This window comes from Plutella xylostella, chromosome 5 (assembly GCF_932276165.1).
Source record: "Plutella xylostella chromosome 5, ilPluXylo3.1, whole genome shotgun sequence".
Classification (NCBI taxonomy): domain Eukaryota; kingdom Metazoa; phylum Arthropoda; class Insecta; order Lepidoptera; family Plutellidae; genus Plutella; species Plutella xylostella.
Genome location: NC_063985.1, coordinates 6,749,398 through 6,772,344, shown reverse-complemented (window position 1 = coordinate 6,772,344; position 22,947 = coordinate 6,749,398). Strand labels below are relative to the sequence as shown.

General features: G+C 38.1%; 2 protein-coding genes across 4 annotated transcripts in view; one reads left to right on the top strand and one right to left on the bottom strand.

Moving 5' to 3' along the window:
* The window catches only part of LOC105389190 (protein grainyhead), a 102,394-nt gene that overhangs the window by 2,840 nt on the left and 76,607 nt on the right, over window positions 1-22,947 (top strand). For all 3 annotated transcript variants that reach the window (XM_048633301.1, XM_048633300.1, XM_038113018.2), the window contains exon 2: window positions 9-586. In XM_048633301.1, the coding sequence (XP_048489258.1) occupies window positions 9-586 (578 nt within the window). The remainder of the gene's footprint in view (window positions 1-8; window positions 587-22,947) is intronic.
* LOC125491412 lies at window positions 3,052-9,344 on the bottom strand. Its single transcript, XM_048633299.1, has 2 exons — window positions 8,814-9,344; window positions 3,052-8,434 (listed from the first exon to the last, which is right to left on the bottom strand). Exon 2 carries the CDS (start codon window positions 8,352-8,354, stop codon window positions 3,165-3,167), a length of 5,190 nt encoding a protein of 1,729 aa, XP_048489256.1. The 5' UTR covers window positions 8,355-8,434; window positions 8,814-9,344; the 3' UTR covers window positions 3,052-3,164.

Genomic DNA, 22,947 nt, shown 5'->3' with positions numbered 1-22,947 from the left:
TATTTCAGATATTGGGTTTGGGTGCTTATCACATGAAACGTGGTGGAGGAGAGCGGTCGCTCCGCGAGTCAGTGTGCGTGTCCCCCGGCCCCGCCATGTCGGGCGCGTCCCCCGGGCCGCGCAGCCCCGCGTCCCCCGCGCGCTCGCCGCCCCCCGCCGTGCTGCACACCATGACGCCGGTGCCCGCGCACGACTACTACCCGCACAAGGTGGAGCTGGACTCGGACGACGGCTACCCGCCGGAGCGCTACCGGCCCGCGCACCAGCTGGCGGCCTACGCGCCCGAGAACAAGGTGCCGGTCCAGCCCGACGTGTACGACCAGGCCATGGACTCCATCGACGAGAAGACGCCCATCGACCTCATCTACGAGGACGACAAGCAGACGGTGATCTACACCACCACGCCGGACCAGAAGCGCGTGGAGATGATCAGCGGGCAGATGGAGGACGGCCAGCTGGTGAGCGGCGGGCAGCTGGTGGACGGCGGCGTGTCCGTGGTGGTGGGCGCGCCCGGCCAGCCCGGCACCGTGCTGGTGCTGGCCGACCACGTCGTCGACGAGCTGGGCCAGGTCATCACCATACCGAGGTAAGCCCATTTTATCATTCTCATAAATATTATCTTTGCTGCATCGTATCTTTTAAAAACTAGATAATATTATATGTTCAGATTTTCCTCAATGAGTATAGAGAAGCTCGTTGACTCGATCGAATAATTTAAATAAAAAGCGTCGCTTTAGGAGAGCTCGGTGGGGCTCTCTAGGCTGTAACGGTTGTGGCGGGTCGCGCGTGGGCCGGCGACGCGCTTACCTTGAACTTGCCGCAAGAGGCTGCTCGCCCGACTGTTACCAACCACACGCTCCGCACCCATTCTATGGAATTAACCTTTATAGCCTCGATCAGGCCGCGCCGATACATCCTTCATACTCGCATGATTCTAGTACTCGCCGAATCAAAACACATGGTTGTTCCGTTGCATGTAGTTTATCCGGTTTTGCTTGAATAAACAAACCCACGAGCGTTTGAACCGATCGTAGCCGCCACCGCCGCCGCCGCTGCTTTTGCAAAAACCCGTCACGTGCATGTCATTCACACAACGTATGACGCCGTCTACGAGTAATGAGATGCGTCGACTGTTTGTTGGAAGTGCACACTCGATTCACAGTAGTTGTACAGGTCTAATACGTCATCGTCAACAACACAATGCCTTTTAAACGCCCGTTCAGCTAAACGCGCGGTAAACCGCACGCGTAACATGGCGTACTCACACTACTGGCACCTCGAGGGATGCACGATGCACCGGGCCACATACTTACACTTCACTCAACAGATAGAATTTAGATAAGAGTTGGTCTGGTCTCGGTCTCGATAAATAAAAAAATATATTTTTAGTTGGACCCTAATACCTATAGTTACTTATTTTTTTTCCTGAGCTTAATCAAAGTATATTTCATACTAGGTAGTATACTTCAGACTTATTTTTATAGGTAGGCTATACTTATACAAATAATTAATAAAAAACTTAATACGTCGGGATATTAAATTGAGTCATTATGATGATTACGATAGGATATTATAACCTACCTAGTACCTAGGTTATATATCTTAGATGAAAATTACATAGTTGCAGAAACCTACATACATATATCTTATCTACATACCTAATATTATTATTATATGTATAAGTACACTTATCATCATTAAGATTGGTTATGTGAATTACATTTTCCGGAACAGATTAAAGCAACCATTTATACACAGATGGTTAGCTGGTGGTGACGGAAAGAGTAATTCTGGAGAGGAGAGGACTGAGGGAAACTATTTAAAAGTAAAAAAACAATAAATTTCTGTGTTGGATCATGAAATGATAATGATGAAAATCCTTTTAATTTGGTTCTAACTTACGAAGGAGGTTCCAATTATCTATTGCGTGATAAGCACTTCTCGTTGCTTACTAAAATAAAATAAAACTATGTTTGAATAACAACCAAAATGGTTTTGATGGGTTTAATCTATTCGTTTTTTATTTGGGCTTGTCATTATAGATATTTAAGTTCTCTTTATACGAAGCTCTCGTATATTTTAAAACAGTTTCAAAGATAACGAACACAAGGGAGAGCCGAATCGTGTGAACCTGGGTTGAATGCAATGTGTTTATCAGCTTTATTGCCAATAGCTACGAGTAGACTATTCTACTTATATTTATTAGCATAATTTACTTTAAATTTATAGTAATTCTATACAGTCGGCAGAGAAAAGTTTAGAATTGTACAGAGTAAAAAAGCTGTAACTATGAATCTCTGTCTCCACTCTCCATATAGGTACGTGGTCGGTGTCGCGAATGCATAATAGCATTGCGATTAAAATCGTAGGGTTCACATAACTACAAATGTAAATAAAGTATTTAGTAGGTATATAATTATTTTCTTACCTTCCAAAGAACATGTCTGGCTCTGTCTGCTTCGCATACCTATATCAAATCTTACATACATAAAATCATTTCTTAAGAGCTTCGAATGAAGAAGCTTATCTTTCTGGTGGGACCTCTGTGTCCCGGTAATGGCCTCCAAACCACCCCTTTCTGAGCCATTCCTCTGCCACCTAATTCTCAGGTTTCTATAATAACATAATGATAAGAACTCACCGATGTTATCGTCCTTATACGGCTTGTAACTCACCACATCTCCTCCAAGAACCTCTTCTTTTTCTTTTCTTTCACCAGTAACAATCACCATCTTTTCCCTCTTATAACTACTCTCTATTTATTTTTCTTAAACAGTGTTACCAACCTTACCAACTACTTATCCCTCACGTTTCGTTTCTGCAAACTTATTTTAACTGGAATCGCGTTTCGCGACACTCCCAAAGGAACAGGGAAGAAACTATTATGTATTGTTATTGTTTAAAAAAGGTTTGATTATATTAAAATAGTTAATATTATTATTAGTAAGTTATTGAAATAAATTATTTATCTTTGACTAAATTCTTATTAATTTATTACCTACCTAAAGTTAATGAAAGGCCAAGAAATGTAATTCAATAACAACAAAAACATAGAATCATACGTGACATTTATTGATCAAGAATAAGAAAGTATACTATTCAATTACATATTATATACTTCTAATTATACTTAAAGTATACGATACATCGATACCTTTAAATAACTATAGTTGAATACAATTCACACATATTAAATTTACTAATTCCTTGGTCCATTGAGCAATCTTTTCTTTAGCTCGTCTTGCGGCGGCACGACTATTACTTCTCTGATCAGTAGTAGGCTCTACTGTTTCTATTTCGGTGGGCATGTCAATGCTTCTCCCTTCCATCTCTGTTTCTTGAGTAGTTCTCAATGTTTCTGTTTCTTCCCTACAGTCTGATTCTGTCCTAGTAGATACATGTTCCTTTTCTATGTGTTCATGTTCTTCTATCTCCAATGGGAAAAGATGGGCAATGGATCTTATATATTCCTTGTCACCAACCTTAACTGTTGCTACTCTCACTTCATTGTCTCTTCCTCTATGAAGCAATATTATTTTACCTATCTTCCAAGTAGAACGGTTGTTGTTATCACCTTTGATCTGTACGACATCCCCAACCTTAGGTTTGGACTGGCTGACCACTCTGGGCTGTTTATGTCGTATTTGTGTTCTTTCCTTCAAAACATTAAGATATTGGTTGATGAACATTTTTCGGAATTCATCTACAAGTTTGTGGCTTCTCTTCCATCCCTTTATTAGTAGTTCCTTTGTAATAGTATCTTCTCTGGATTCATATGGTACTTCAGAAGTTTGCATCAAACAGTCATTCATTCGAAGGAAGTCCAGGGGTTTCAATATATGTTCATGTTCAGCCCCAACATAGGTCAACGGTCTTGTGTTAAGTACCAACTCAATTTCTTTCACAATAGTTGACAGTTCGTTGTCTCTCAGCAAACGGGTATCTAACGATCTCTTCATACAATGTTTAACCAAGCCAACTAAGCGTTCATAGAAGCCACCATGCCAAGGTGCTAGCTCTGGGATGAACTTCCACTGTAAGTTGTTGTCAATACAGTATGGTCCGGCCATGACTTCTGCTGTAAGCTTGAACTGAGCTGCATTGTCAGATATTATGAGACGTGGTAATCCTCGTTCTGCTATGAACCTTCTGAGTGCCAAGGTACACTGTTCCGCTGTAAGATCCTTCACTATTTCAAGATGAATTGCTCTCACAGCTAAACAGGTGTATAGGCATATCCATCTCTTTTCTGTTTGTCCTTTATCCGTGGTAACTAGAAGAGGTCCAAGATAGTCCAGGCCGATGAATGAAAACGCTGAAGTGAAGTTTACTCTTTCTTCTGGTAAGTCAGGCATCTGAGGTAGTCTGTAAGGACCTCCACCATATTTCCTGCACTGTAAACATCTCTTCAGTGCTTTTTGCACTTTACATCTCCCTTGTGGGATCCAATACTTTTCACGAATTAAAGAAAGAGTATGTGTTACTCCAACGTGATAGTTGTCCTTATGAATATTGGATATGATTTCTTCTGTCAGACTGGAATCTTTCGGTAGGAGGATGGGATATTTGCGGTCATAAGGCAGGTCAGTTAAGACTATCCTTCCTCTGCATCGGAGTAAGCCATTTTCATCTTTGAATACACCAAGGCTACGACTTAAATCAGTACTTTTTCCTGCACATTCCTGTGGGTAGTGTAATTTCTGTTCTCTCTTGATTTTAGCAGTAATATTGGTAACCGTTTCTTCACTTTGTTGCAATTGCAATGATTCTGGGTTTACATTTGCTTCATTTAACGTAGGTCCATCTTCATTTTCAGTAGACTCATTTTCAGGATATCCTTCTGACTGGGTCAGACCCTCCAAAGCACACAGGTTTTGTGTCATTGCCCAGTTATTCTTGTATTCTTTTTCATTCTTCAAAAATTGGGGTCCTTCAAACCATAGTTCTCTTTTTGCAGGTGTAAAGTCTGCAACTCTGGTTGCAATATCTGCTGGATTATCCGCTGATTTCACATACAAAACTTGCGTGTCTTGTTTATTTATTTCAGTAACTCTTCTTGAGATAAAAGGAGGTAATAGCTTTTCTGAGCGTAACCAGCTTATAACAACTTGACTATCAGTCCAAAGGTATTGTTTAGATATCGGTACTTCAGAGTGTTGTCTCACATATCTTAAAAGTCTGCTGCCAATAAGAGTACCCAATAGTTCCAACCTCGGAATTTGTAGATTATCTTGGTCTTTGAGTGGAGTCAGTTTTGACTTGGACATAAGCAGTCTTACTATCACTTTGTCCTGTGATTCTGTTTTGATGTAGACAGCTGTCGCGTAGGCATCCTTGGATGCATCCGTAAAACAGTGTAACTCATGTACTGCGTTATCTTGTGTAGCGCCTATGTATCTTGGAATCTCAATATCTTGAGTTTGGTGTAGACTGCTTGCAATCCTATTCCACTCGTCTCTTAAGTCTTCTGGCAGTTTGGTGTCCCATTTAAGTTTTAATTTCCAAAGTCTCTGTAGATATTCCTTAGCTGGTAAAAGAAGAGGACTGCTAAATCCACAAGGATCGTAGATTGAGGCTATTTCTTGAAGAACATACCTTTTAGTCATATCTCTATCACAGTTACTTATCTGTGTTTTAAGCTTTAATGTATCTTCTAGTGTGTCCCACACAAGTCCTAACACCTTTGTGACTTCTTTGCCTTCAAGTAGATGTTCAGGTATTTCTTTTAGAAATTCTTTGTTATTTGAGTTCCATTGTCTCACGTTCATCGAGATTGTTTGAAGGGAAGCATGTATTTTTTGATACAATCCTGTAGCTTCATCTTGTTGTTTCGCTCCTAGTACAAGATTATCAACATATATCTTTTCTGCTACGTTCTTAAGTGTTTCATCTCCACATTTCAGAAAATGACTCTTTATTGTTGCATTTAGTAGGAATGGACTGGATACTATTCCAAAGGGAACTCGACAAAATCGGTAGCATTGTAAGTTGTCTTCTGTTACTTCTTTTGTAGTATCTTTTACCCACAGGAATCTAGTGACGTCACGATCTTCGTTCTGAAGTCCTAGTTGTAGGAAGGCCTTCTCAATGTCTGCTAGGATTCCTATTTCATGTTGACGAAACCTCAAGATAAGTCCAGTTAAGTCTTCAAGCATCAATGGTCCTTTGTACATACATTCGTTCAGGCTAGATTGTGTACTTTTAGACTTAGCTGATGCATCATAGACAATTCTCAGTTGAGTAGAGCTATCTTTCTTGACCACGCAGTGATGTGATAAGTAATGTATTGGATGTTGCACATTTTCAAAAGCATTCTTCACCTTTTCTATCACTCCAGATGACTCCTGTTCTTGAATGGTGTCATCATAAATGGCTAAAGTATTCTTATCCAATCTTCTTAATAGGCTGGTCAGTCTTCCTACAGCTAGACCATAGTTTGATGGTAGGTTTGGTGGATACTGGACCCACGGCCATTTGACATGATATCTGTTCTCTTCAAACGTAACTGTACTGTTGAAATTTCTTAAAGCTTCTTCTTCATTTGTAGTCTTTGGAGAATCCCCAATACCGATGGATTCCAACTCCCAAAGTTGTTTAATCTCTCCTTCCTTGATAGGTAAGTCCGGCTGAACAAAACCAAAGTTATCTGGCAGGTTAGTTTGCATGTAAGTTGCTACACTAAGAACATGTTCTTGATGAAAGGGAGATCTGCCACTGAAGACCCAACCGAAATCTGTTTCAATTAAATAAAGGTTTTCTTCAATGCTAAGTTTTCCATTTTTGATGAATGTGAAGTAATAGTCGTTGCCAATGAGAAGATTTATCTCACCGCCCATGGATCCATCATCTGAAGGAATTATTTCTTGACCAAATTGGTACTGTCTGAAATCAAAACATGATATCTGTTGAGTTATAAAGTTAACAACATTAACTATTACATATCTTGAGTGGCCGGAGTCACAAACTAATTCTATCTTAACTCTAGGACTCTCTAGCTTCTTAGGTTGCTCCAGACCAAAGGTGTAAATCATTAAGTGATCTGTTTCAATGATTTCTGGCACTATAGTCTTAGTTAGGTTTTTAGTGATGTACGACCTTTGGCTACCAGAATCTAGTAAAATTCTACATTTATGTAAAGTACCATCTTTACTTCTTACTTGAGCTATAGCAGTCTGTAGTACAGTACCTTTATTCTTCTCGCTGCGAGTCTGTAGTGTTGTACTTTTCTGGGCCATATTGCACAGTGCTCTATTATGTTTTCCGATTTCACCACAGTAGAAGCATCTTCTTCTTTCTTTGCAATCTCTTGCTGTGTGATCCTTTTTAAAGCAAACAAAACAACGTCCAATTATCTTCTTTTTCCTGTCTTCTACTGACACCACTTGCTTACAGTTGTCATTAAAATGTTCTCCATCACAGAAGATACAAGGTAAGCTTCTCTTCTTCCTCTTTGCAGGTGTGACTTTGGGTGTAGGGAATTTCCTCTTCACTGGATATTGTCTCTTCTCAGTAGTGTTTGTAAACGATAGTGTACTCAGCAAAGGTTTTGTTGTAGTGACACGAGCAGTAATCTGTTGTTCCAATAATTTTCTTATAGTATCAACACTTTGTTCTTCTACTTTTACTTTCATTTTCAATTCATAGATAATATCTTCAGGGTACTTGTTTAATATAATTCTTCTTAAATTATTGTGGTTAGTATCTTCTCCCAAAGCTTTTAAAATCCTGAGGTGTTTCTCTATTTCATTAAATACATTCATGCATTCATTTGGTGAATGAGCACTTTTGAGGTTAAGAAGCGCTTCATAATGAGCATCAATGACCATCCCAGGCTTACCAAAACGATCTTTTAATATATCGACTGCAATCTCATAGTTATCATGAGTTATGTCTAAGCCTTCAATGGCCGCTAATGCCTCTTGGTCCAGTGATGCCATCAAATAACTGAACTTGTCAGCTTTGGTAAGTTTTTGGGTATCTACGCTGGATTTAAAACGGTCCCAGAATTCATTCCACTTCAGAGTGTCTCCATTGAAACGTGGTAACTCTAATTTTGGTAGTTTGGATGTCAATTGATCAACGTGTTGTACTGGTGGGTCACCATTGTTTTTGTTATCGAGGAGCTTTGCTTCTATTTGTATTTCTGTGTAAGTTCTGGATTCTTCTACTGTCAACTTATCCATATAAATATGGGTCTCCTTCATAAAAAGTTCATTGAGCAACTTGAGGTTGTAATAATCCACTGGTTCAGTCTCTCCTTTTTTTATTTTAGTAAGAATAGTCTCTACCTTACCTTTGACTATCTCTATTCGAGTTTTCCATGCTTCCGTCATCTTTGAGCCAATTTTTACCATCGGCAACTTGTCCTTGACAGTGCTGAAGTGTCACGACAGTAGCCTCTGTCTTCTCTGTCCTGGATACAAACAGGATCAGCCTGAAAGGTGATTGATAATGATCGAGTAAGTTCTCATAAAGATAGCACATTTATCTAGCCTTAAATGTTTTCATTCCAACAATTTGTGTCTCAAGTTTGTTGTTATAACTTTAAGTTACAACATGGATGTGATTACTGTTACTGTTCAATGAGGTATACATCGACAACATCCAAATGAAATTCTTAAAGGAAAAAAGGCATGTACAAATTTGAGATAACCCACTAAACCTTTCAAATTTTATCATCATCACAGACCACTTGAGTTGCGTACATGCTGTGTAGGTATCATCTAAATTCAAAATAGGAATCGCTAAAATCATTTTGTGGACAATGGCTACCATGTTCGATTATTATCAGGAATAACTTAAAATCCACTCACCGATCGTATGTCCACAGCCAATAACAATAACGTAATTCACAAATACACTTTAAACGCATTGAAACATGGAAATGGCCTTCCTGACGTTTAAATTTATTGATTTTATCGATAAAACGAAGACGCTCATACGCCATTGATCAAGTTGAGTTTGAGAAAAAAGTTTGTTTTGTAAGGTTGGTAATGGTAAAACTTTTTCAATAGTGATGTACCACAAAATGTTCATAATCGAAAATTGATTTGAATCGAAATCTATTGTTTTGAGATTCATTATTCTGGTGATGGTCCTTGGTAAATTTTCTATCTTGGATTAATATCTCTAAAATATTAATACCGGTCGGTAGTTACAATAAACCGAATTCTTACTCTGACATGACCACATTCTAAGGCTGTCTTCTCTGTTATTCTTTAGGATTCTACTCTACTCAGTTCATACTCTAAATAAACAGAGTGTAGAAACCTCTTGCATGCAAGTTAAATATACATATTTATTCTTTCTAATAATTGTCAGATAACATGCACTTAACATTTTCTTCAAGTGAATGTTTTAATCTGATTATCTGACTGCTCTCTTCTCTCTTTTGTGTTTGGCCTGACAACTAAACAGTCGTCTCTAGGTGAAGTAAGTAGGTAACACAAAAAAAAACAAAGTTTCGAAACCAACTCTATTTATTTAAGTTATTTAGTTTGCAAAATTGACGTTCATCAGAAAAATACACATTTATACGATGAATAAAAACATTTTGACTTTGACTTATTTGCCTTTTACAACTCAATATCTTAATCATAATCGAATCGTTACTGAAAAATAGTAGGAACAACTCTATTCCTCGCTTCTCTGTTTCGTAGATGGATCAGGCGGAACCGGATACAATGCGAACAGTTTGTAAAAATAAACTGTGTACTCGATGGTCTATGGTATATATATACCATACCTAAGCTTAAGCTGTTTAGGAATCAAAATTACAAATCATTCACGCTTTACAAAAAAGTAAAGAGCTTATGAGAATATCCCAGCATCTCCACCATGTCGCGAATGCATAATAGCATTGCGATTAAAATCGTAGGGTTCACATAACTACAAATGTAAATAAAGTATTTAGTAGGTATATAATTATTTTCTTACCTTCCAAAGAACATGTCTGGCTCTGTCTGCTTCGCATACCTATATCAAATCTTACATACATAAAATCATTTCTTAAGAGCTTCGAATGAAGAAGCTTATCTTTCTGGTGGGACCTCTGTGTCCCGGTAATGGCCTCCAAACCACCCCTTTCTGAGCCATTCCTCTGCCACCTAATTCTCAGGTTTCTATAATAACATAATGATAAGAACTCACCGATGTTATCGTCCTTATACGGCTTGTAACTCACCACATCTCCTCCAAGAACCTCTTCTTTTTCTTTTCTTTCACCAGTAACAATCACCATCTTTTCCCTCTTATAACTACTCTCTATTTATTTTTCTTAAACAGTGTTACCAACCTTACCAACTACTTATCCCTCACGTTTCGTTTCTGCAAACTTATTTTAACTGGAATCGCGTTTCGCGACAGTCGGTCGCTGGCAGTTACAGAGCGAGAGAGGTCTCGAGGCGCGGGTTCAATATAAATGAGCGAGGTGCATGCGCGTCTCCGCGTGATAAAAAGCCGGCGTATCTTTTAGGCCTTCGGTCCGAGTCCGAGCCCCACCCGCCGCGCCTCCTGCCTTTAATGATCACTTTTTTTGTTACTTTGAGCCTTAATTTATAAGCGACAGCGGTGAGCGAGGGACTTAATAAGCTTAATACAGATTATTGCTGGCGTTCGATCCCAGATTAGAATTTTTAATTGCATTATTATCTCTCCCGTGGAAGGCGCACAACAAGTTTGCAATTCAGTCTTGTTTCTTGATTTTCTTACTGTAGAAGTTGAAACAGTATAATAAGTACCTACCTACTGTGAAAGCATTCTAATTTGTTTTACTTCTAAAAAAGTCCGAAAAATAGCTTGAAGCTTGTTGGTGAGTCAATATTAAGATGTTGCAAAGTGTGTAGCCACATCACCCGCGGCCGCTCGCGGTCTGGGCGCGCGGCGCGGCGGCAGCGCAGCCTCCCCCCCGCGCCTCCCTCACACCCTCTTCCTTATTTTATCGACTCGCGTTCCCTCGATGCCTGCAGCCTGCGAGATGAGTTTACCACCGCGAGTATTTTCGACTCCAATCATTATTTAATGTAATTATTTTGCCAAAGGAAAGTCTTTTCGGAGGGCATAACGGTTGTATACGTTTTTTATTCCATTCGACCTTAATGTAGGAGTCGTCATCCTGAAGATTGCGACTACCAAAAATATATTTTTTATCTTGCAGTCAGTAATAATCATGCATGCATTTTGTTGTGAACTTTTTGTTCGATATTTTTTGGGTGAGAATCACCTTTGCAAAGGTCGCGCGGGGCAGGTAGTGTCAATAAACTTATAAGAGCGGGCGACTCAACTCGCCCATAGAAAAGACATCAACGGGGTATCGGAACTTTCATAGAGCAGAGGACGCGCGCGGACGCTGGGCCACCGCCGCCGGCCGATCGATGACGCAACGCTTGTTCCAAGAATTTAAATGCTAATGAAGATCATAAATTTTATTACATATTACGCAATAGAAAATTTTATTTTGTGGAAACATACGAAAAATTCAACATCTAAGCTATAATAAGGTTTTATATTTATACTTAATCGAGATTGAGATAAAAAACTAAGTTAAGTAGGTAATAATTTGAATGATAAGGCTAAAACCCTTACAGGATTCCTTTTTTTATCATTGTAGCTTTTTTAGATGCGAGGTTAAACACAATCTCGTGTCCTTTCAAAATCAACGATCATCCTTTCTACCTGACGCCGCTGCTGTCCGGCCCGAGTGCAAATAAAAAAACGTTTCTCCACGTAAAGGGTTTACTTCCCATCACATGGACGATGTAGGCACACACACACACACAGGCGCAGCGCCGCGCACGCACACATGCACGTACTTACAGGTTACTCTTCTTGACTCATCTTTCAATACTCCGATTAAATTAAGTAACGGGTATTTTGATTAATCATCTTCATGTGAGGGGCCATCGGCGTATACTGCAAATTTGCAATTAACTATTGTTTCTATCTAAAGTTAAATTATTGTTATTATATGTTATATTCATCAATACATAACATAGTTTATTACAGTAAAAAGTTTAGCCACTAAGGCATCAGGTTGATGTTAAATCTCTTCATGTACTTATAAAATATGTAAAGTTGACATATCTTAAAGACATTATTCTGTAGTGAATAGTGGTGATATTTGGAGGGTGTGCGAGGAAGGCCCCGGATAACATCGTATCGAGGAACTCGGCTCGACAGCGACGCAGCGTTCGACAGATATCTCTACGGGGGATTACATTTCTTTGAGACGAAAGAATAGGATGGATTGTTTATGTTTAATAAAATATACTTCGATTGTATTGTAATGCGCGAGGCGACCGAAGGCTAACGCGCGTTTTCCAAAGTATTCAAGAAGTGCTCGGTTTACCAGGACTTTATACATTTTTGCAACCTTTGATTTGGACCTATAAATATGAGTATTATGGAGGTAACTGTCATAGGACTTCAGAGAGCTAATGGTAGCGATATCAATTTACATTTTCCAGAAAGGTCACGTCCATACACAGAAGTTTGTAAATCTCTTTTTTTTTGTTGACTCACACCCGTACAAGAGCAAACCCATTATAGCGTTTTATTATCTTTTATGAAGGTTTGAAATTGTAAAGCATCATTATTTTATACGCATGAACAGCCTAAAATAAAACCTGTTCCAGTTGTAATACGACTGAAATTTAAAAGATATCTTCCTAGGGAAGTTTCACATTCATATACGCAATTTTTGTTTTTTCCTCGGGGATCCCTTTGTGGTTTCGTCCAAAAGCGTACTTATGCCGAGTAAAGAAGGGCTGTCTGTTGTTTGTGGTTTTGTTTGTCGAGACTTTGCTTAATGCCCGTTGGAGTTAATTCGAAGTGGAGTTAATATTTAAGTATCTATTTCTGATATCTGGCAGCAGCAGGATGCGGGTGTCAGGCCGGCGAGCGGCGTGTATTTACGCGCCTCGTCAGATTACACAGATCCAACTGTAGCCTTATTTAGCTCCGTATTACATTAATACTGATTATTATACTAGTTAGGATCCAAGATCTTCTAATAAAAACATCGACGGTAGATAATTGTTTAGATAGCCTAATAAAATAAGCCCTAAGACAACTTGATACTATAGGTACTAAATTAAGGTTTGTACTATAGAAACAATCACACCGCTCGATTTATCAATTCTAAGGTGTATATTTTCCGATTACACTCATTGTTCTGACTCTGGGCTAAGGCTGCAGCTGCGGCTACACTATAATACCCTAATTTGCCTCTCTATTATTGTGTATCTCTGTACGATTTTTTAAAACAATTATTGTGTATCATTCATTTATGGATCAGAAAATAATTTAGTTAATGTTTCGAAACCATTAACCAACTTTGCATAGATATGTATCGACATCATTGAATCGTAAAATCGGAGAAACTGTGTATTCATCTCGTCAATATTATCTATATGTGTAATAATATTATAAGTATACGATAAACACACCTAGAGAGTGTGATAGTGTGCGTGACCACCTGAGGTCATGTGTGTGTGGTGATGAGAGACAAGGACGGCTGATGCTGCACTCGCTGGTGTGACAGAGACACCATGACGTCAACAAGGCTAGCTTTACCTTATAAGTAAATGAATGTCGGTTTTTTATTAACATCGTATATGTATCGATACGAATGGACTTGTGTATAGGTGACCAATGATACAGATCAAATTTAAAATTATTGGTAGTAAAATAATTATGTTGAAAATGTTTCTTATATGTAAGGTTAATTTCATTACATGTCCTCCATACAAAATTATACATACTTATTTACATTTTAAGTATGTATATTTAATTTTATTTCTTTATGATGTATCTTACTTAACTACACAATTATAAAATACGGGAAAATTTATTGATAAAATAGGTATACCTAGAAAGTATTGATACTATTATAAATTCGTTTTTTTTTATATATTCAGCAACTTAGCAATTGACTACCTATTATTAAGTACTTATTTATTATAGGACTGTCGATTTGCAAACATATAGGTACAAATATATAAAACAGAGGTACATTGATCTTAAAATAAAATCTCTTATCTTTAAACTTCAGTTGCCTTAGAAAATTTACATTCAAACAGTCAACATAAAGAAATAGGCTATACAACATGTATTTGTGTAAGAGTCTGTAATGCAGTGACTTCATTAAACAAGAATATCGGCCAATAAATAACCTCACAGTGCTGAAAATAGAGACCTCTAAAAATCCAACCATTACTTACATGTTTGCCTGTTCGTGGTCGCAGTTAATATTTATGAAAATAAATTAGTTGAATTTAAAACTTTATTATGAACCAGTGTTTCTAAACTAAAATTTTGGTCTGTTTCCACTAAAATCATGTACAGTAAAATATATTGAATTACGCTAACATCGGTATGTACTACTTACCTATACAGTTAGCATGAGTGCTAACTATGATATGACTGTGAGAGTGTATCAATTGTACGACACAATTTGTCAACCGATTTTATGCAGAAATAAAAATAAACTTGTATTATTCTTTCCTATGCGAGCCAGCCAGGCATTCCGCTTCCAATAAGGAATGATCGTCATACTTTAAATGTCGAACAAAAACAGCTCTTTTATCCTTGAACGCGAAACTTTGCGTTTGCAGTATTATTATCTATAATTAATAAATTCCTAGCCAATGTGCCTATTCTGTTAACAATTACCATAAAACATTCTTTATCTGTGTAATTGCACAGTCGTTGGTTCGGGAAAGTGACGGTGTCCGCTATGCAGCTTGTAAAGATTCTGCTATCTTTACTGTCACTACACAATATAAACTTACAATACCTACTACATAGATTTTACATGTCTAATGCTGACTCCAACCTACTGTCCATCAGTACTGATCATCAGCTCCATATATTTTTATTGCCAACGGTCAATTTGTTACAGAGTTTGTTTATTACATGAAACGCTGATTAATAAAATTATATATGCGTACTTACATATACCTACTATAGTTAGTAAGTGTTGACCTTTATTTATCAGTATAAAATAATTTACGTTGTCTTTATCACATTTTGTTCGAGCTTGATCTTGAGTTTGTTGTTTTATTTAGTTTTTTTCCGTATATGTTTATAAAGTCGTAAATTTATACTTAGTTTTGCTGCTTTTGATATTTTGGTGACTATGGCCGAGGACGCCTGTCCCCTCACTCACTGTTCAGTTCATGTGCATAATGAAAGTCAGATAAGGTTTCTTTTAAGGTCTTTTAATATGGCTTTAATGTAAAAGTAAGGCCATACAGATATAAATACCTTTTCAATATCATTTTCAGAAGTACATACACAATATTATTGCCATGTTAAAATAAGTTATTTTTGACTATAGTCACCAGAGTCACAACGTCTTAAGCTAGTGTGAAAGTTATATTCTGTCGCAGTTCTAAATTCTGTACATGTAAACCACCGGTTGGAACGATTTTTCGGGGGGAGCCTTTACAGTAAAAAGTATTAAGTACATAGGAAGTTAAAAAGCTAAGTTACTAAGTGCTCATTCCATTGGTTTCTATGAACTATATAGTTTCATACAGGCCCTTAGCCAAAATGTGGGGCACGCTAGTGCACTTGCAGCGGTGGTGGCAGCTTGGTCATGGCGGCGGCATTGGCGGTGGCGGCGGTGACGATGGCTATGGTCGTGGCGGCGGCGGCTGCGCTGCCCAAATTCGCGACACCGACCACGACAAGGACCCCGCAAGGGCACGCCTCTCACTCACGATACGCGAAGGTTCTCAGGCCGATGCGTATCGTACTCACATTGCCACTTAATCGATCCACACACACACACGCTGTTAAACTTCATGTGTGTCAAGAGACTGCCTCTCCCATATTATCCGGTTAGAAAACCTTTTACTCTATCTCGCCGGCTTAACTATCAACTTCAATCAGTGTTTTAGGAGCATAATAACTCACAGTTTACAGGAAGACAAGATAATATGAAGTAATAATAGTAACTAGTCATATTAAATCGCTTGGTTACGTGCCTATTTCATAGATAATATTCAAGAATATTCAAGTAGAATATTCTACTAAGTATCAAATTAATTTGGTTGTTTTGTTGGGCTGTTTTTGGTTTTAAGTTACGATCAAAATAAATTACAGGCTCCAGTGCCGGAGAGCCTCGCCAGAGACACTATATTATTGATAATGGCCAATTTGTATTCGTATAACACTGAAGCCTTTATGTAATGCTTCTTTTATAAAGGCCAGTATTAAACGCATCTCACATTTTCCAAAGTCGGCGAACACAAAGTTCTCAGGTCGGGTCAATAAATAATATGTATAATAATTATATGCTTCACGTATTGTTCGCAGGCCTGTGTACTGTGCGAGTAAAGCATAAAGTAATTAGCCATATAATAAGGCAAATTAATGTAATCATTAAATACAATTTACATTTGCAGTTCATGGATATGTTTGTTCGATCGTTAAGTGAATACCAACGCAAGTTCTTTAAAAAGGTACGCTCCATGGAGGGTAGTGATCGTTTTTGCTGTTCTGTGGCGTCGTGGACGCGGCGCATTGCGCGCGCGCCTGCGCACCGCGCGCGGCCTACATGGAGCGTCGCCTGACCCGCCGGTAATGATCCCCTGAATAATGTATCCCACTCTCGGCCCCTCTGATCTACCACCAAACATATAAGGCACATCACAATCGACAGTTACGATGGGCGACACCTGCGTCATCGATCACTCCCAGGTTCATGTTACGAAAGGATTTGCATAATTTTTCAAGAGATCGAAACGAATAAATATGAATATAGCGTGTAAATCGTTCTCTAGACATTACGGCATCGTGTTACGAGGATCGCGCGCAGGCTGGTGAGGTAAACAATGGCCGCCGCGCGTTGTCTCGCGCTGGGTTCACGGCCTCGCATCACCACACTTGAAATTGCTGCTTATTATCCATTATATTTCCGCGTAGTTTTGTTCCGGTTAAACAATAATAAGATAATTAGTTAGTTAGGATATTACAAAAAGTTAATGACAAGCGCTAAGGTCTCTAGGTCCGTCTGTGAAAAATACAGTAATATGTATTTGGTCTACAGGTGATTTGACGATGGATATTGTTTTCAAACCTCATAGCTTGTATTCTTAGTAGGTACGTAACCTACTATGATAACTATATTGAATTCGTTAGGTATAATTGAAGTCTGCAACAAACATTATAAACGTGCAGCTATGATCTCAGCATGTCGCTATTTGGCTCTTGTTGATTCAATGTAGCAGTCAGTTACTCGTTTAATATCTACTTTTATGTTACGTATTCGCCTAGAATTAAATTGCGCGAGATATGCCCTAGCGGGTTCGAATACCACCGGCTTGTTTGTGGAGTGAAACGGCTTAGGTGAATAGTGAGCGCAGATAATAATGTGCTTTATGTGTATTGTGTGTCGGTGCTAGGTTGGAGGCTGCGGCGGCGCGCGCGGGTGGGTCACGACTGACGTGCACGCGCGATCGTGACCTTGCCGCGCGCGCCGCCAGAGGTCACACCGCTGATGCGCCGCCGCCGCCGCCGCCGCCGCCGCCGCCGCCGCCGCCGCCGCCCCGCTCCGCCGCACGCTACACGCCGCTCGCTGCTCAGCTGCAAGATGCGCCTCTCAGTGTAGATTTGCTGCCGATAGCATGCAATTTGTGACACATCCTTGCATTTACGTGGTTCCTTTCAGTACATAACTGCATTAAACAAAACTAACTGGAAATAAGTCTAATAAGGAAGCTAGGTTTACCGTAAGATCGTCTGTGATTGTAATTTTAATAGTCACATAATAATTTAAAATTATATTATCCACTATGGATTTCAACCGTTTTTGTGATTTTGGTAGGGAGTAGGTAGTAGGTACGCTACCTACCTATTGACGATTATTTTGGAAGTGCTTGTCCCTTAAATGAAATAAAAACTTAAACCATTTATGACACTTATGATATGCGATAATCTCAGCCAACATACCAACGTTCATAATGAGTTTAATACGCTTAAAGTTTTTCGCCAGTCCAATTAATTACGGACCTCACATAATAAGCCCTTACATGCTCGGGTTTTTTAAATAAAAAGCGGGTGGAATGCGTTGACAGAGACAGTTTAAAGTGAAGTAACGGTGGTGGAGGCTGCAGGAATGAGGCTCGGGGCAGGGCGCCGCACTTTCTCCGGGGACTCTCTCCGCTGCCGCCGCCGCCGCCGCCCTGCGCAGCGCCTGCACGGTGAAACAAACCTCTGGCCCATCATAGACCACTTAGTACCTATACGATGATAAAGGATGCTCAAAGATGATACACAAATGTTGCCAAATCGACAGCAGTTCACTCACATCTTCCTTAGATAGGTGAACTCGTAGCAGTTTTCTCAACAACGTTAAGCAAGTGTCTAAGTTTTGATAGTATAGCCTACAACGGACACTATAAGTGCCTTTTCCAAATGTATTTGTGCCTCAAAATTCACCTGCCATAGCCATATTTTTTGGTTACGATCCCGATTCCGAATAACAATAATAATTTAAGATTTTCCGTAAAATGTGTTCTAATCCATCTTAAAAACCTTGAACTTTCAAGAACCGATCGGCCATAAGAGCTAATTAAAATCCCCAAATAAAATATTGTATTCAACAGAGCTCTGACACATTTATGGCTCTACTGCGAGAGAATGTTGATTGCTATGGCAACTAACTAGACGTAGCATCCTTAAATAATTTGAAGAAAATATTTATACGTATAAATTATACTACACTCACGGGCAATGAAAAAGTTCCACTCACAAAATGCCAAACAACCTAAATTTTTGAATCATTTAATATATGTATATTTTTTTACAAAATATAACCGTTTTTAGTTGGTAATATCCTGATGCTCTGTTAAATGTACTTCAATGTTGCAGAAGGCGTCATTAAGCTAACCTTTTCCGTATAGGAGTAAATTGATGCTTTTCTCAGTGGAACCTTTTCATTGCCCGTCAGTGTATAATACCTTGTATTGAAAACATACGTATTTGACATTCCATTTGGGGATGACGTGACGATGGCAAATCAAGTGGTTAGTGAAATTATTAGAAAGGTTTCGCAATGAAAGCTACACGTCGAGTATTTATAAACAGTTGGGCTGCAAACTGCAATATGCAGTGCGCGCGGTAAATCATGGAGCGAAGCGTTTTCCTCCAGCCGTAGTTGGTCACTGTGCTCCGAAGATGGCGTCGCCGCCAACCGCGCACTCCGCTGCTAATGTTCTCATTAAATACAAACACATCAATTTGTATACATCCAACACCAACAATAAAACTTTCTTACTCGATATTTATAGGATGACATTCCGTATTATTTAAATGCACTCGTGGAAAACACTGAAATGAGCAACTTAAAAAATTACTGATATTTCGATATAATCATTTGTTTTCGTACGATACTTCGATAAAGATGTTGTTACGTTGCCAACAAAAAATAAACGACATAATATATTTTACCATAGAAACAGCAGGTTCTTCCTGCTGCAAGCTACAAAAAATCCAATTCCTATGGGATTAATTGCTACTCTGACTGCTGTATCTGTGAGTTGATGCATACAGGGGGTTGTTGTACATTCATAACAAATACGGATGAAAAGCTCAAGAAGCAGCGACCCATCTATCTCTAAAACGTGTCAACCAAGAAACATTTAGCGCATTCATGATATTATGTTTTTTAAGTATGAATGTATAGATTGGAGACAATTCGACATTACCTAATTTATAAAAATAATATCACATTGAATCCTCGCTCGGCTGGCCGAAGCTTATTAAAATCTTATGCTATATATTTTTATATCACTCGTTGTATTTGTCGATATCTAGGCACTATTAATTAAATTAGCTGGCTATCGGCAATTTAGTATCGATTAGCGACCGACGTCGGCTGCGCCGGGCGGCCATTATCGACCGCAGTTTCTAATTAACCCTGCGACGGCGACGGGGTCCTCGGCGAACCTAGAAGGAATATTTCGACTAAGTTTTAGTGTTTCTTGTTGACTACATTCAAACATATAGATATTTTTTCATAAATGTTTGAAGAGTGTGTGGAGACAAGTAAAACAGGGTAGAAAGATTCAGGATAGACAGTAAAATTATACTTAGCTAGTTATTTTCTAATTCCTTCAGTCATCATTAATACTTAACATTAACTAGGTATAGATAATCTGACTTAAATGTCTTTATGTAGGGTACAATGCAATATCAAGCAAGATATGGCGCTCAATATTTTTTTATTGAGTACTAATAGCTTTATATTCATTTGGTGAGATAATTATTTTTATAATCAATTTGTTAAGAAGTTTTTATAATAAATTGTTCAAATTCCTACTGAATTGAATATTGACAGCAAACGCCGTGAAACACAGTCCGACAAAGGGTTAAGTTTGTGCCCGGTGGTACGGTATGCCACAGCCTTTAGTTAAGCGCTGGTACATTGTCATTACGGTATTGAAACATGCACCTCGAGGCGTTACAAGCCGCATAATGTAGCTTTTATTATACCTAATGTTCTATAGCGTAAGGCTTTTCAATGGAGATAATAAAATGTCGGTATACACGGTAATTATCACGTCTAGGCTGATACGTTGGTTTTGTGTTCTTGGCCATCAATGCCTTCTTTCAACAAATACATTTAAAAAAAGACATTGGGTAAAATAATAAGTTACCTTCTGCCTACAGTCCTAAACATAATTGTATTATTATCTAGTTAATTTATTATTTCCGTTTTCCGTGTGACTAAGATTTATAATAAAATACTTTAGTTTACTACAATCTAAGAAACATACACATTAGAGGTATGTACTCTCATAACTTTAATAAACTTTGCCTACCTAAATTCATACCAACCTAACAAATTTACGGTGGTTTACGTTTTTTGGCTGATTCAATAATCGACTTCGGAACATGTCACCAAACTCACTAAAAAAACGTTACCTGACTGTACATCATACAGTGAGATATTAATTTATAAAATGTATAAATAATTCTTATATTAAAAGCTCATATTATGTATTGGTGCTGCTGACCTTTGAAAACTTAACGCATAAATTAAGACCAATGTTAGAATTATAATCTGGCCTCTATCAGACTACATGTTTTTGTCTAATGTATGAGTGGGTAATGTCTTAAATGAATAATTTTCGCATCATAGTAACGATGTTAGACGGGACCGAGGCCGGCGCGATGATAGTCATCATGATGTCCCTGATTCCTGTGATTCAAGCAGACTATACGTCTTTATAAGGATAATGGATTCTTGCAAAATGTTGTCATTTCCTTAGCATAATGAACAATATTAAGAGGTCCGCTAAGCGGTAAGTGGAGCCTGAGCAGCGAAGTGTTCGGCTTACGCGGCCGCATAATTACATATAATGGCCGACTTTTGCAACTCCACAGCACTCAGAATGTTAAACTCTCTTGGACAGAAGTTTTGAAAGAATATATAATTATGAGGTATTATACGATTAAGTTAAATATTATTATCGGACTCTTCCCGTGTAAAGTGCATGTGCACGCAATACTATTTTGCCGGTAGGTACTCGTACTTGCGCTGTACATCAGTTTATGCACATCCAAAGTACATAAACTCTGCCAAGGCATATTATTGATACTGAGACAAACTACTTTGTAGAAATGTTTCCCAAGCCTCAAATATACGTAATTATTTAAACGTCGATAAACTTACGTATACTTATTCAGAGTGAGCGTTACCGAAAAACTACTGCCTCTTATCGTGTTGACAATAAATGAAAATAATTATAGCTAAGCCAAAAACTCTATACTATACTCTTGTTAAACGCTACGAATGTTGTGATAGGTCATTTATGTTACGTACTATTATCGCTTGGACACGCACTTTATTAAAGCGTCGCAAATCGAAACTCTAAGTTTATTACTTTATTTTTTATATCCATGCAGTTATAACAAATATTATAAATCAAACGGTCTTTACATAGTTTCTTAAATTTACATATAAATGTCTCAATTGAATTAAATTTGTTTTTGTAGCTTTTCTGAGACCGTGGGAAATTGCAAAATTAAATAGCTTATTTAGGATATATTTTTCCATGTACGAATAATTGATATGAAAAAAGCTATGGGCAAAGCCTTGAGTTGTCTGCGCATAATTGGCAATGCCCAACTGAGTGCATCATTTGCGATTAACGAACCTCACGCGGGGTATTTTAAACAGCATAATTGTTATTGTAATATTGTCGCCTTAACAAAATGGCCAGTTTTTGCGCTTGTTTCGATCAAGATTAATATAATCGTGATACAATTAAAGTAAATGCTTCGCTGATGATGTTTCGACAAGCTGCGACTGCCTCGGCAAGGGGACGTGTGTCCACTGTATTCAGTAGAAACATGATAAATGTCACAAAACATTTATGGTCAGTCTAGTATGGTTTGCAATTCTATCAAGAACTAACTTTCTGATTTTATTATTTCCAAAATATGTTTTTCCTTGGAGGTTTCAAAATAAAATTATAGCAAATACGTCTATTTTTACTAGGTATGTAGTTTTCGTTAAGGTACGTATTATTACTTATCTCTGAATATAAAACAGGAGAAAATAGTTACATTGTCTGAGTAATACATTAAAAGAAAAACAAAAATAAAAAAATACGTTTAGAAACAGACCTTAAAATTTATATACATGTACTTAACTGTATGATTTCGATTGTATTTAATAGCAGCCTTAAATCCGTAAACTTTTATTCTGTCCGTACATCTGTTTCATATAATCGAATCCATTAATAATGTATGGGGACTTCATTAAACTTATTAAGTCACTATAGAGTAATGAGCTTTTGGCAAAAGAAATACATTTTATAGACACAATGTAGACCTGTGCTTTGGTTAGTTAGGTATAAACAATAAATCTAAGTCTGATTTGAATATTACCCACAATTACTGGAAATAAGTTTGTTTATGTCTAATATATAAATA